Source organism: Sciurus vulgaris (genome assembly GCF_902686455.1).
Source record: "Sciurus vulgaris genome assembly, chromosome: 2".
Taxonomy (NCBI): Eukaryota; Metazoa; Chordata; class Mammalia; order Rodentia; family Sciuridae; genus Sciurus; species Sciurus vulgaris.
Window position 1 is genome coordinate 77,794,466 of NC_136462.1, and position 12,753 is coordinate 77,807,218.

The following is a 12,753-nucleotide window of genomic DNA, read 5'->3' on the forward strand; positions in this document are numbered from 1 at the left end:
GCCACATTCACAGTCCTTTTTATATTTTATTTAGAGACAGGGTCTCACTGAGTTGCTTGTGTTGCTTTGCTAAGTTGCTGAGGTTGGCTTTGAACTAGCGATCCTCCTGCCTCACTTTCCCCAGCTTTTTAAAAATACCTTTAGTCCTACTTTACCAAAGACAAAACTGAGACTCAGAAAGGTTAACGAGTTGCCCAAAGTAACAGTGACAAACTAAAGACCATCAAACTAAAAGAGACATTTGAAATAAGCTAGTCCAACCCCCCTCATTTTATAGTTGGGGGAAAAAAAAGAAAAAAGAAAAAAAGAGAGGAAAGACCTACAGAGCTCAGTTTACCAGGCTCTTCCCACAACATCATTGTTGGACTTCAATACTATAGCAGGCGTTACAGCTTCAAGGATCTTCCATACCCCTGAACACTGTTTTTCTGATTAAATCATGTTTTATGGTAATCTCCAATTGCTATTGTGTGCCCCCAGAGAGCACAGATAGCCTCCCTTACCTTATATTCCGTCTTTCCCTACAGGAAGGACTTTGAGCTGAATGCACTCAATGCCAGGATTGAAGATGAGCAGGCCCTGGGCAGCCAGCTGCAGAAGAAGCTCAAAGAGCTTCAGGTGAGGTCTGGGAAGCCCAGGTTGGACACTGTAGTCCCTAGTTGGTTCTCAGCCTCCCTGCTCCCCTCCTACAGGATATCCCATCCCCTAGCATTACAGGAGCTTACTATGTGTTCATGAAAGGAGACACAAAGCTATCACAGTGTCCCCTACAGGGACTGTGTGATCCAAGGAAAACATGAGAAGAAACTCTGAAAAGGTTCAGGTCTGGAGGGTAGAAATCCTGGTTTGCTGTCTCAGCTCGGCTTTAGCTGGGTGGCCATGGGAAGACAACTCCAGACCTCTGGGTCGCCATGCCTTTCCCCATTACCTGTTAGCCTTACCCTGTTAGCCTTTCAACCCTGACAGTGAGCTCTGAGGTTCTCAACAGCAGACATTGAATTAGGTCTACAGTTGTCTAATCAGACAGATATTGCTTTTAAATTTTTATCTTTTTTTTAACTGATGTAAATATCCCAGGCCTCTTTGTCCTTCAAGATCAAGCTTCAACTGCTTTCCTTTCCATAAACAGAATGTATTGCATCCACCTAAAGGAAGGCTAACTCTGCTGTTCAAACCACCTTCCCCAAATGCTTTCATGCCCACCTCTCTGGTAGAACTGAACTCACTTGATGTTTCCAGCAGGCTAGGAGCCTTAGAGCCTTGGGGTGAGGGCCCAATGGAGGTGTCCAGGCAGCAGGTCTGAGCCCTTCACATCTGGGCACAGGCACGCATAGAGGAGCTGGAGGAGGAGCTGGAGGCCGAGCGCACTGCCAGGGCCAAAGTGGAGAAGCTGCGCTCAGACCTGTCCCGAGAGCTGGAGGAGATCAGTGAGCGGCTGGAGGAGGCCGGCGGGGCCACATCTGTGCAGATCGAGATGAACAAGAAGCGAGAGGCTGAGTTCCAGAAGATGAGGAGGGACCTGGAGGAGGCCACTCTGCAGCACGAGGCCACAGCTGCGGCCCTACGCAAGAAGCACGCTGACAGCGTGGCCGAGCTGGGTGAGCAGATAGACAACCTGCAGCGGGTGAAGCAGAAGCTGGAGAAGGAAAAGAGCGAGTTCAAGCTGGAGCTAGACGATGTCACCTCCAACATGGAGCAGATCATCAAGGCCAAGGTGAGCCCAGCTCCACCGCTCCCCTCCTCCAGTTACCTCAAGGTACCACCACTTTGTTCCCTTTTCTTCTTTCTTCCTTGATGGCTCCTTTTCCCACTCCCCTTCCTCTACGTGGTTCTCTAATCCCATCCTCCCTTCCACATGTTCCTTCTTTCTTTCTCCTTTAATTGCACCCCTTCACTCCTTTCAGCCCCCACCCCCAATATCCACACATAATTTATCCCTCACTCAGGCTAACCTGGAGAAGATGTGCAGGACCCTGGAAGACCAGATGAATGAGCATCGAAGCAAGGCTGAGGAGACCCAGCGTTCTGTCAATGACCTTACCAGCCAGCGGGCCAAGCTGCAGACGGAGAATGGTAAGCCTGGATCCCAGTCTCTTGGCGTCCTGAGCCACGGCAGGCTCAGGTGCACACACCCCTCACATGCACATGCAGTGTCTCTCCAGAAAATGGGATCTAAGGTTTAAGGGAGGGGTGGTGGGGAGAGAGGAATGGCTGACCTTCAAGAGTTGAAAGTGCCTTGATGCCAACCCAGGTGAGCTGTCCCGGCAGTTGGATGAGAAGGAGGCACTAATCTCCCAGCTGACCAGAGGCAAGCTTACCTACACCCAGCAACTGGAGGACCTCAAGAGGCAGCTGGAGGAGGAGGTTAAGGTGAGACCTGGACTCCAGCAACCAGGCCCAAGCAAGGGGCACACCAACTGGCCCTGCATCTGCATCCCTTCCTTTCCCAAGAATGAGGATTGCTGTCTATCCACTAGTGTCTGAGAATCTCAAAAAGAAATAATAACCCAAACCCTACCACATGACTTCTAACTCTATTCCCCAGGTCAGGGCCTCTACCTCTCTGCTGGCGCCCCCAGGGGGAAGACAGGGTATGAGAAGGTGGCAAGAAAATGAACTAGGGAGGCAGGTTATGGTCTTGGCTGGGCACAGGTATGGGATGCAGAGACTTCATCAGTGGATCCCGGGATTAGCAGGACAATCTGAAAACGGAAGAAAGACACTAAACTGGACTATTCTTGGCACTTTGCTGAGTTTATGAAAAAAGGGAAAGAACTTGAGTTTAAAGAAAGTCCATGGCTCAATACTAACCTGCCTCTTATAGCCTGGTGATCTTGGGGAAACCTCCTGACCTCTCTGAGCCACTCTTCCCCCTGTGAATGGCAGTAATGATGATGGCTGCTGTGCTGGGCTGGCACTTATTGTTATTAGTACTCAGCAAAATGTGCCAAATCCACTGGAGAAGCCAAGGGAGCAAGTTGAGATTGGGGTGAGGAAATGGGCAAGGGCTGGGGTTGCCTCATGCGTAAAGCTGACCTCCCCCTTCTGGTGTCCACCTCTCCCCAGGCCAAGAACGCCCTGGCCCATGCACTGCAGTCAGCCCGGCATGACTGTGACCTGCTGCGGGAGCAGTATGAGGAGGAGACGGAGGCCAAGGCTGAGCTGCAGCGTGTCCTGTCCAAGGCCAACTCAGAAGTGGCCCAGTGGAGGACCAAGTATGAGACAGATGCCATCCAGCGGACGGAGGAGCTGGAGGAAGCCAAGTGAGTCCCAGTCAGCCGGCTTTTGACTGAGGCCCCTTCGAGGTCAGAACTTTCTGCCCAGTCCTCTCCTTAGTAGCTTCCACACAGGGGATGCGTAGCTAGTGTTTAACAGTAGAGGAGGACCCTGCCCCGGCCCCACCTCCTGCTCCTCTCGGGGAAGCTTTTTGCTCGCGTTATGTTTCTCATCCGAATATAAGACGAACAAAAGGTTTGTCTGAGGGCTGAGTGCTCCCACGGGGCAGGGCACTGTGGTGGGGGAGGTGAGGGTCTGCAGAAGCCCACACCTTCTCCACATCACAGGCAAGAGGCTGGTCCAGGGTCAGAGGGACGCCACCCCATATACCTCCTGGGTGCTGCAGGTCTTCACACATGCCACCAAGGTCCTCTGCCTGTCCAGTTCTTGGTTCCTGGGGCCTGTCTTTAGGCTTCTCTGAACACTACTTCTGAGTTTTCAAGGTTGTCTTCTGAAAGGCTCATGTCCACTTGTCCAAATCTACACCTTCAATCTTCCCGACCCTCTCCCACCCTTTCCTGGGCAGGAAGAAGCTGGCCCAGAGGCTACAGGATGCTGAGGAGGCTGTGGAGGCCGTCAATGCCAAGTGCTCTTCACTGGAGAAGACCAAGCACCGGCTACAGAACGAGATCGAGGACCTGATGGTGGACGTGGAGCGCTCTAACGCTGCCGCCGCTGCTCTGGACAAAAAGCAGAGGAACTTTGACAAGGTGAGCCATGGGCGGGGCCACAGCCAGTGTGCAGGGATGGGGGCCCAGAGGGATGGTGCCAGTGCAAGGCCAGAGCCACCTCCCTGGAGGCAGGGGAGGAAGGCTGAGCCTGGGCCAGGGGCCTGGAGCAGCCCTGGACATGGGACTGGATGTGGAGGCTGCACAGTGAGCCTCGTCCCCCGCAGATCCTGGCCGAGTGGAAGCAGAAGTATGAGGAGTCACAGTCGGAGCTGGAGTCTTCGCAGAAGGAGGCACGCTCCCTCAGCACGGAGCTCTTCAAGCTCAAGAATGCCTATGAGGAGTCTCTGGAGCACCTGGAGACCTTTAAGAGGGAGAACAAGAACCTGCAGGGTGAGCTAGCCCCAAGGCAGCCCACAGGTGCAATGTCCCTGTGGGGGACTGCCCAGGGACCCCAAGCAAAGAGACATACCTCCTGCCCCTTTTGGACCACGGCAGTCACCAACTGAGTCACATGTCCTTCACACAGAGGAGATCTCTGACCTGACTGAGCAGCTGGGTTCTAGTGGAAAGAGCATCCATGAGCTGGAGAAGGTCCGAAAGCAGCTAGAGGCTGAGAAGATGGAGCTGCAGTCAGCCCTGGAGGAGGCTGAGGTGGGTGCTCAGTGTAGGGCAGGGGAGGGGTGGCAGAGGCCAAGCTTATGGCTGCAGTTCCTGCTCTCATCTCCCCTGGGTCCGTTTTGTGCACTGATCCATCTGCAGACATCAGGTCAGTGCCTGGAACATAGCAGTCACTCGACAAATATTTGGGGAAAGAATGCATGTGGGGCCACTGAACTCCATGCAAACATTTCACCTATTGTATCTTAGATGAGTTCCCGTTTCCACTCACCTCCCCTTCCTCCTCTGCCTGCCTCTGTGTTTTTTATACTCTGTGCCTGATTGCCTCTGTTTCCTTGGCAACACCTCTTTCTTCATTTTCCTCTTTGTCTTCCTAGCTGGCTCTCCACTGTGAGGGCCCAAATCACCTTTTCTTAGGCTTATTTTCATTTGCCTTGTACATTCTCTTTTTCCCCCTCCTCTTTCTGCTTCTCTGACTGAGCCACTTACATCACTCTTGAACCCTTTCTGTATCCATGATTTGTGAACAGAAGCCCTCACCCCACCCTGGGTCCTGACTGTCCACCTCAGACACCTCTCCCCACCCTCCTCTCAGGCCTCCCTGGAACATGAGGAGGGCAAGATCCTTCGTGCCCAGCTGGAGTTCAACCAGATCAAGGCAGAGATTGAGCGGAAACTGGCAGAGAAGGACGAGGAGATGGAGCAGGCCAAGCGCAACCACCTGAGGGTGGTGGACTCGCTGCAGACCTCTCTGGATGCAGAGACACGCAGCCGCAATGAGGCCCTGCGGGTGAAGAAGAAGATGGAGGGTGACCTCAATGAGATGGAGATCCAGCTCAGCCATGCCAACCGCATGGCTGCTGAGGCCCAGAAGCAAGTCAAGAGCCTCCAGAGCTTGCTGAAGGTACACAAAGACTCTTGGAAACAGGAGGTCCCCTAACCCAGAAAGGGAAATGGATTCCATGTGTCCTGGTTAAGTGGTGGCACAAGATCCCTCCGGCCCCAAGGTCCTTGCAGACACCTCCATCAGGTCCCTCCTGAGCTACTGCAATGGGCTCTCTACCCACATCCAGCTCCATGCAAGGGCCTTGCAAAGACCCTGAGGCCAGCTCTCTATCTCATGCTCATTCTCCTGACCCTCAGGACACCCAGATCCAGCTGGATGACGCAGTCCGTGCCAATGATGACCTGAAGGAGAACATCGCCATCGTGGAGAGGCGCAACAACCTGCTGCAGGCTGAGCTGGAGGAGCTGCGGGCTGTGGTGGAGCAGACTGAGCGGTCACGGAAGCTGGCTGAGCAGGAGTTGATTGAGACCAGTGAGCGGGTGCAGCTGCTGCACTCCCAGGTGGGCAGTGCCCCTGTGCATTCCTGGAGGGAGCAGGGGCTGCAGGTCTCAGCTGGTAAGGAGTCACACAGGGATGCTCAATGCCTTTCCTGCTCTGCCCACCACCTACCACAGAACACCAGCCTCATCAATCAGAAGAAGAAGATGGACGCAGATCTGTCCCAGCTTCAGACTGAAGTGGAGGAAGCAGTCCAGGAGTGCAGGAATGCCGAGGAGAAGGCCAAGAAGGCCATCACAGATGTGAGTCCCCACCCTGTTCACTCACTTCAGGCCCATGTCCCCCTGGGCTCGGCCATGAGGTGTGAAGGACTTGACTAGACCATGTGCTCCCACTCTCCTGGGCTCAGGCCGCCATGATGGCAGAGGAACTGAAGAAGGAGCAGGATACAAGTGCCCACCTGGAGCGCATGAAGAAGAACATGGAGCAGACCATCAAGGACCTGCAGCACCGGCTGGATGAGGCCGAGCAGATTGCCCTCAAGGGTGGCAAGAAGCAGCTGCAGAAGCTGGAGGCCCGGGTGCGGGAGCTGGAGAATGAGCTGGAGGCAGAGCAGAAGCGCAATGCAGAGTCGGTGAAGGGCATGAGGAAGAGTGAGCGGCGCATCAAGGAGCTCACCTACCAGGTGTGCTCCCAGGGCAGGGCGGTGGCTCTAGCCCTTGCACTAAGCCACAGTGACAAGCACCCAAGGGAATGAAGTGTTTGCTCTTACCTTTTCTGGGATTGGAGTGCAGCCCCTGGCAGCCCTATCTCACTTTGCCTAGCCCTGCCTCACCAGGGCGTCACCAGGCCCAGATCAGTCACCACCTCAACATGCTCCCGCAGCCCACACCTTAGGGATACACCCAGACCTCTAGACAGGGCTCACCTAGCACAGCCCCCCAAAAGCAAATGTGTAGGCTTGCTCACCCCAAAAGACACCAAAGCCACACCAAAAAGCCTTTCAAACAAATCTCAAAACTTTAGTTACTCAGGACAGTACCCTCTAGATATCCATAGTGTTTTCTAGAGTCAAACTCTCAATTAGAATTTCTGTTCTAATCCAGCATGTCACCATCCCTATAAGTACACTTTGTCCTTAACCTAGGTCAAGTCCTTGTCACTCCATTGCAGCCCAGGAAATTCTATCACAGTCATAGCCCCAAAGTCATCCCAACACATACCAAGTTCCAGAGCCAGGGAATTTATCTTCCATGAGGTCCACACCCTCATGAGCCTGCTCCATAGAAGAGTACACACACACACACACACAATTTGGGGCATAATTTCAGGAATCCCATCTGTTCCTTGTATTCCTTCCTGGTACACATCATTGAAAACATTCACATTTTTTTTTTCTTATTTTTTCATTCTTTCTTTCTTTCTTTCTTTCCTTTTTTTTTTTTTTTTTTTTTTTTTGTACTGGGAGTTGAACCCAGGGACATTTAACCACTGAGCCACATCCCCAGTCCTTTTTATATTTTATTCAGAGACAAGGTCTCACTGAGTTGCTTAGGCCCTAGACAAATTGCTGAGGCTGGCTTTGAACTCGAGATGCTCCTGCCTCAGCTTCCTGAGCTACTGGGATTACAGGCATGTACCACCATGCCCAGAAATAGTCACACTTTTGGATAAGAAATTATAGGGAGAATTCAAGCATTTAGTGAGGGTCAGAGAATAGAATTGGTTCAGAATATTACATTCAGGATAAAGAAGACAAGAGAAGCTGTACCTAATGACTGTACCAACTTCACTCCTGCCTACCCCTCCCCCGCAGACTGAGGAGGACAGGAAGAACCTGCTGAGGCTGCAGGACCTGGTGGACAAGCTGCAGCTGAAGGTCAAGGCCTACAAGCGCCAGGCCGAGGAGGCGGTGAGTGACTCTGTTGGGGTTAAGGCCTGGAGGAGGAATCAAGGGGAGCTGGCCCCCTAAGCTGGAGGCTGAGAGCCAAGGCCCCATCTCACTTCATCCTCACATCCTCCCTCTTCCCACAGGAGGAGCAGGCCAACACCAACCTGTCCAAGTTCCGCAAGGTGCAGCACGAGCTGGATGAGGCAGAGGAGCGGGCTGACATCGCTGAGTCCCAGGTCAACAAGCTTCGGGCCAAGAGCCGTGACATCGGTGCCAAGGTGGGTCCCGCCCCTGAGCTGCACTTGTCGCCCCCAACAGCAGGTGCACCTGCTCTGTCAGCCTCAAATAGAGCACCCACACACCAAAGCTGCCTCCTTATCATTCATTTCCTTATTGAACGACAAAGCCCCAGAGGCCAAGATAATTGAGTTCCCTGTGATTTCTCCTATTCTAACTTTCAATGATCTGTAAATCCCAGTCCTAGGGTGGTCATCAACCCTACAAGACTCCAATTTACATACACCAGGTATATCTCAATTTCCCCTCAACTGCTAGCTTCTACTTCCCTCCCAGATGAGTGGCTTCTGACAAGCATCAGGGTACCATCTTGTCCTCACCCGGCAGCTTCCTTTTGGCCCACCCCAGAGCTCTACCTCCAGAACACCCCCTCCCACTGATAGTGAAAACACGTCTGCTCCACCCCAGGGTTTCCATCCATGCCCTGTTTTCACCTGTTTTCTGTACCATCTGCCCACATGGTTGCCTCTCCAGAGCTAATTTGAACTTTGTTTTCTTTCAAAAGGGCTTGAATGAGGAGTAGCTTTGCCACATCTTGATCTATCCAGCCCTGAGGGTGCCAATGAAGTCTGAGACCCAGCACCTTTCATAACAACCCCTTGGAAGAATGCAGAATAAAGCAATTTTCATTGAAGTTGAAAGCCTGCCTCTATACTGTTCTTCACTGCCTGACAGCCATGGGCTGGGGTAGGGGTAGAGGAGTTCTAGAGGAGGAAGGGTAGTTTCAAAAGTCAGGCTAGGAGGCCTCCCCAGGGAGTCTGTGAGGCTCTGAACCCTCCCAGGAGCAGAACTGGCCCATGAATTCCCCCATGGATCCCCCACCCAGCCAAATCAACTGAGAGGTGACACCTGTCCTTCTAGCCCTCGCCTTGGTCTAGCATCCCTCTGAGTGAAAGGGAATTTAGGGAAATACATAAATGTTGCCTAGGACACACGAAGTCCTAGATTTCAGCCCCAGTCAACACCATTCTGCACTGGTTACACCTGAATCTGGGCCATGGGGAGGAGATTTAGTGTGAAGGAACTGACCAGTGTCCATGGGTCCACAGAGGTGTGGGCCACTCAGGCTGTTGCAGTAATGGCCCTCTACACTGCAGCCCCTGGCATGTCTCAGAGAACACAGCATCATGGCTGTAGTCCACATGCCCTTCCAACACCAGCCCCCCAAGGGGCCCAGGCCTCTCCCTACCACAGCCAGGAGAAAAGCACCCTCAGTCCACCTGTCTTTCTTTTCTCTCATCCCAGGGCTCAGCCCCTTTCTTCCAGGTACCCCTTTCTTCTCTCTTATATCCCTACTATAACTTCCATTCTTAAATCCTCCCCCTTAAGCAGTTGTTGGAAGATGGGGCTCTTTGGTCCATGTATGGCAAGCTATCTCAGGGGAGGTAGGCAGAGGAAGGAGTAGAGGAAAGACTGGGGAAGACCAATTAGGAAAGACCTCAGGGATGAGGGGAGGTACCGGTCCCTGGAGGGTTGGGAGGTGGAGGAAGGAGCAAGGCCTCCTCCAAGCAAGCAAGCCCTGCCCCCTTGGAGTTGCTGCCACAGCTAAGCTGCTTAGGGTAGGCCTGGGACTAGGGGCCTGAGAGATAATGGGTCACATAGCTAGCTCCTCTGGGAACCTGGTCAGCCCTGGACTGAATTTCCCCTCGCCCCCACCCCTGTGCACACATACCCCATGCACAACCAGGTCCTGCTCCACGGCCCTCCCTGGGCTCAGCACTGAGTGAAGCAGTCAGAGCAAGGGCACTATGCCAGGGAGGAGGGGGTAGCAGTATTGAGAATAGCAGGTGAAGGGAGGGCATTTAAAGGGAACAGGGAAGGAAAGAGGAAAGACCTGAGGAGGTACTGTGGAGAGAGGAAGGGAGAACCCAGAGATAGCACAAGCAGAGAAAACAGAAAAAAGAAAGATACCAGACAAGAAGTCTTAGAAGGAGCCCAGTTCCTCCCAGCTTCCTCTTGGCTCCTTCCTCACTTCTCCTCTTCCTAGGAACAGACTTGGAGAGTAATGAAGAGATGAGCAGAGAAAAAGGAAGACACATGTGAAGATGGAAATGCATGGAAAAGTTCAGGGAATTTAAGAACCAGAACCTAAGAGAGCAAGAGTTAGATGCTACTAGGGCAGCCAGGCTGGTGCAGACAGCAAACTCCAGTCTGAGTCCCTGCGGAAAGGAGGATGTTGAGAAGGGATAAGGGAGAGGAGGAAAAGAGAGAGCCTCACACAAAGAAGCTCAAAGAGCAGGAAGGAAAACTGGGTGAAAGGAAGAACCCTGGATCACCCTCAGATGCAAGAGTCAGGAAAACCAAGGAGGAGGGGAAGCAGGAGAGAGGTAGATGAAGAATCCAGAACAAGATGTGGCAGCAGAGACAGGCTGAGAGCTCCAAGAGCTTAAAAGACAAGCAAAGTCTCATGTCAGACCCCAGGATAGCCAGAGACATGGTCCCAAGGAGAAGCAGAGGCCAGAGCTGACTTTGAGTTGGGAAACCAGGCAGAGGGAAAGAAAGGTCAGACGCAGGGACAGACAGACAGCAGACACAGGGAGCCAGACAGAAAAGGGGCCACCTGGGCCAAGGAAATCAACCCTGTCTCCTGGTCTTCCTCACCTGGACTGGAGTCTCCCTCCTGCGCCTGCACACTCCAGGACTCCCAGCAGAATGCGGAGCTGGTTTGGGAAGCAGCTGAACGAAGATGGAGAAGAGTATGTGAGAGCCAGGGAAGAGGAGGGGGCCTAGCAAAGGAAGAGGAGGGCAAACCAGGACTGTACAGGGGGGCAGAGCCCAGAGCTAAGTTAACTCCTGCCTTCTTCCTCCTTCCATAGGAGAAGCAGAAACCACTTGCCCACCCTTACCCCTCCCATCACCACCTATACCAAGTTTGGCATGCTTGGTGCCCTGGGTTCCCTGAGGACAGAGCCTGGTCTTTGTCACCTGGACCTGACCCAACCTGACCTGGTGTTCTCAGCCCCTTATCATGTCCCCAGGGACATGGGAAGCAGGCAGTGACGCACTGGGTCATGGGCTAACCCCCAGTTTGCATACTGGCACCTTGAGTGACCTAGAGCTGGGGACAGGTGGCCTGCATCCCCTGGGAGTAACAACTTGGCATATGTACCTGCAGGAGATGGGGATTTGGGATCAACTCAGGTTCCTTCAAGGGTACAAATTCCCTAGTGAGAGATGTGTGTTCTTGATCCCCATAATGGGTCAGTGAAGTGTCCTAGGGGGTTGATGACCTTTGGGGGAAGCCACATCTTTAATGGAGAGTGCTTCTACTCAGAGAAGCTGACCCCTGTCTGTCCTACCCACCTCCACACCCTAGAGCTATATTGAGAGGTGACAGTAGATGGCGTGGGAGGGAGAAGCTGGGAGACTGTTCCTGGGTGTGAGGGTGTAGGGGAAAGCCAGCGCAGGGGAGTCTGGCTTTGTTTCCTGAACACAATGTCCACCAAGTCATACCAGTCATGGCCTGTTGAAGACCCAATACCTACAGCCTCTGAGAGGTGGCAGCCCTGGAGGATGGGAAGTGGTGCCTTGAAGACCCGGGCACTTGAGGACATCATGAAGCAGGGCATGTGAGTATGAGCCCCAGAAGTGTTGGGAGGGGACACCAGAGTTCTACCTGGGCAGAGGGCAGTCTGCAGAGGCCCACACCCCTGGAATGCAGAGCCCGGGGCCCAGCTGGTGTAAATCCCCAGGACTGCTAGGCGCCCCAGCCATCCTCAGCAGCACCTGCACCCTCTGGCAGCCCAGAGAGGCAGAGGGGAGCAGCCCCCCACCCTCACCCGTCCTCCCTCAGGCCCCAGGATTAACACCTCTGCCTCTCCACCAGGAATGAAGGGTGGCAGTGGAACAGTAAAACCTATGTGTGCAAACGTTGGTGTGCAAATGTGTGCACTGATGTGCATAAAAGCAGGAAGGGAAAGCTGCAAGCTTAAGTGGGTAAGTAAAAAATCTGCCTGTGTGTTGCTGAAAACGGCATGGACTTATGGCTGGTCAAGTCTGCCGGTGACGGTACTAGACTGTGAGTCTCTGTGCAAGTCTACCTGAAGCTGTGTGGGAGAGACCTTTTCACTGTATGAGGGGGCCGGATGACAGCCACTGTGTCAGCAGCACCAGGAAAGGGGTGGGAGCTCCAGGTGTGCCCCCAAATCAAGGTAGCCTCAAGTCCTTGAGAGAACACCTGGCTGGAGACTTGGGGAATAGAAACCAAGCAGAGCATTTGGGCAGAGAAAGGGCAGAACAGAAATAATTTGCCTGATGAAGGGAAACTGAGTCAGGGAGTTGGACAGTGCCCTCTCTGCCCCCAGAACTGTGGGACTCTCCAGATCTGAGAGAACAGGGAGCTTCTCCCAGCCTGAGGCTGTGTGAGGACAACCAGTGTAGAAAGGCGAGGGTAGAGAACCAAGGAGGGGGCCTGTGACTTGGGGGCAGGGGACAAGCATTTGTCCTGCAGGAGAAGGTGACCCTCACCCAGTGTGCTCAACTCACCCTTCAGATTAAAAATAACCGAGGTAAGGGCCATGGCGGGCGGGGGAGGAGGTGCGAGAAGGTCCTGTCTTCTCACTATCTGCCCATCAGCCCTTTGGAGGGGAGGAATGTGCCCAAGGACTAAAAAAAGGCCCTGGAGCCAGAGGGGCTGGGGCAACAGACCTTTCATGGGCAAACCTGGGGGCCCTGCTGTCCTCCTGTCACCTCCAGAGCCAAGGGATCAAGGGAGG

The 12,753-nt window shown here is 53.5% G+C and overlaps 1 protein-coding gene and 1 long non-coding RNA gene across 3 annotated transcripts in view; one reads left to right on the forward strand and one right to left on the reverse strand.

Moving 5' to 3' along the window:
- LOC306651998 (myosin-7) overlaps positions 1-12,753 on the forward strand; it is a 51,542-nt gene that overhangs the window by 13,294 nt on the left and 25,495 nt on the right. Inside the window, exons 25-39 of one of the 2 annotated variants that reach the window (XM_079125056.1) lie at positions 528-618; positions 1,325-1,714; positions 1,947-2,073; positions 2,252-2,370; positions 3,067-3,263; positions 3,803-3,986; positions 4,172-4,337; positions 4,474-4,598; positions 5,161-5,469; positions 5,709-5,912; positions 6,027-6,152; positions 6,260-6,535; positions 7,667-7,762; positions 7,885-8,019; positions 8,544-8,679. In XM_079125056.1, the coding sequence (XP_078981182.1) occupies positions 528-618; positions 1,325-1,714; positions 1,947-2,073; positions 2,252-2,370; positions 3,067-3,263; positions 3,803-3,986; positions 4,172-4,337; positions 4,474-4,598; positions 5,161-5,469; positions 5,709-5,912; positions 6,027-6,152; positions 6,260-6,535; positions 7,667-7,762; positions 7,885-8,019; positions 8,544-8,561 (2,563 nt within the window). In that variant the 3' untranslated portion in view covers positions 8,562-8,679. Of the gene's footprint in view, positions 1-527; positions 619-1,324; positions 1,715-1,946; positions 2,074-2,251; positions 2,371-3,066; positions 3,264-3,802; positions 3,987-4,171; positions 4,338-4,473; positions 4,599-5,160; positions 5,470-5,708; positions 5,913-6,026; positions 6,153-6,259; positions 6,536-7,666; positions 7,763-7,884; positions 8,020-8,543; positions 8,680-12,753 lie in introns of those variants that run through there. The other variant, XM_079125055.1, reaches the window with a different exon arrangement.
- On the reverse strand, positions 2,154-3,060 carry LOC306652048. Its single transcript, XR_013761291.1, has 3 exons — positions 2,812-3,060; positions 2,560-2,702; positions 2,154-2,172 (listed from the first exon to the last, which is right to left on the reverse strand). It is a non-coding gene; the product is annotated as an uncharacterized lncRNA (long non-coding RNA).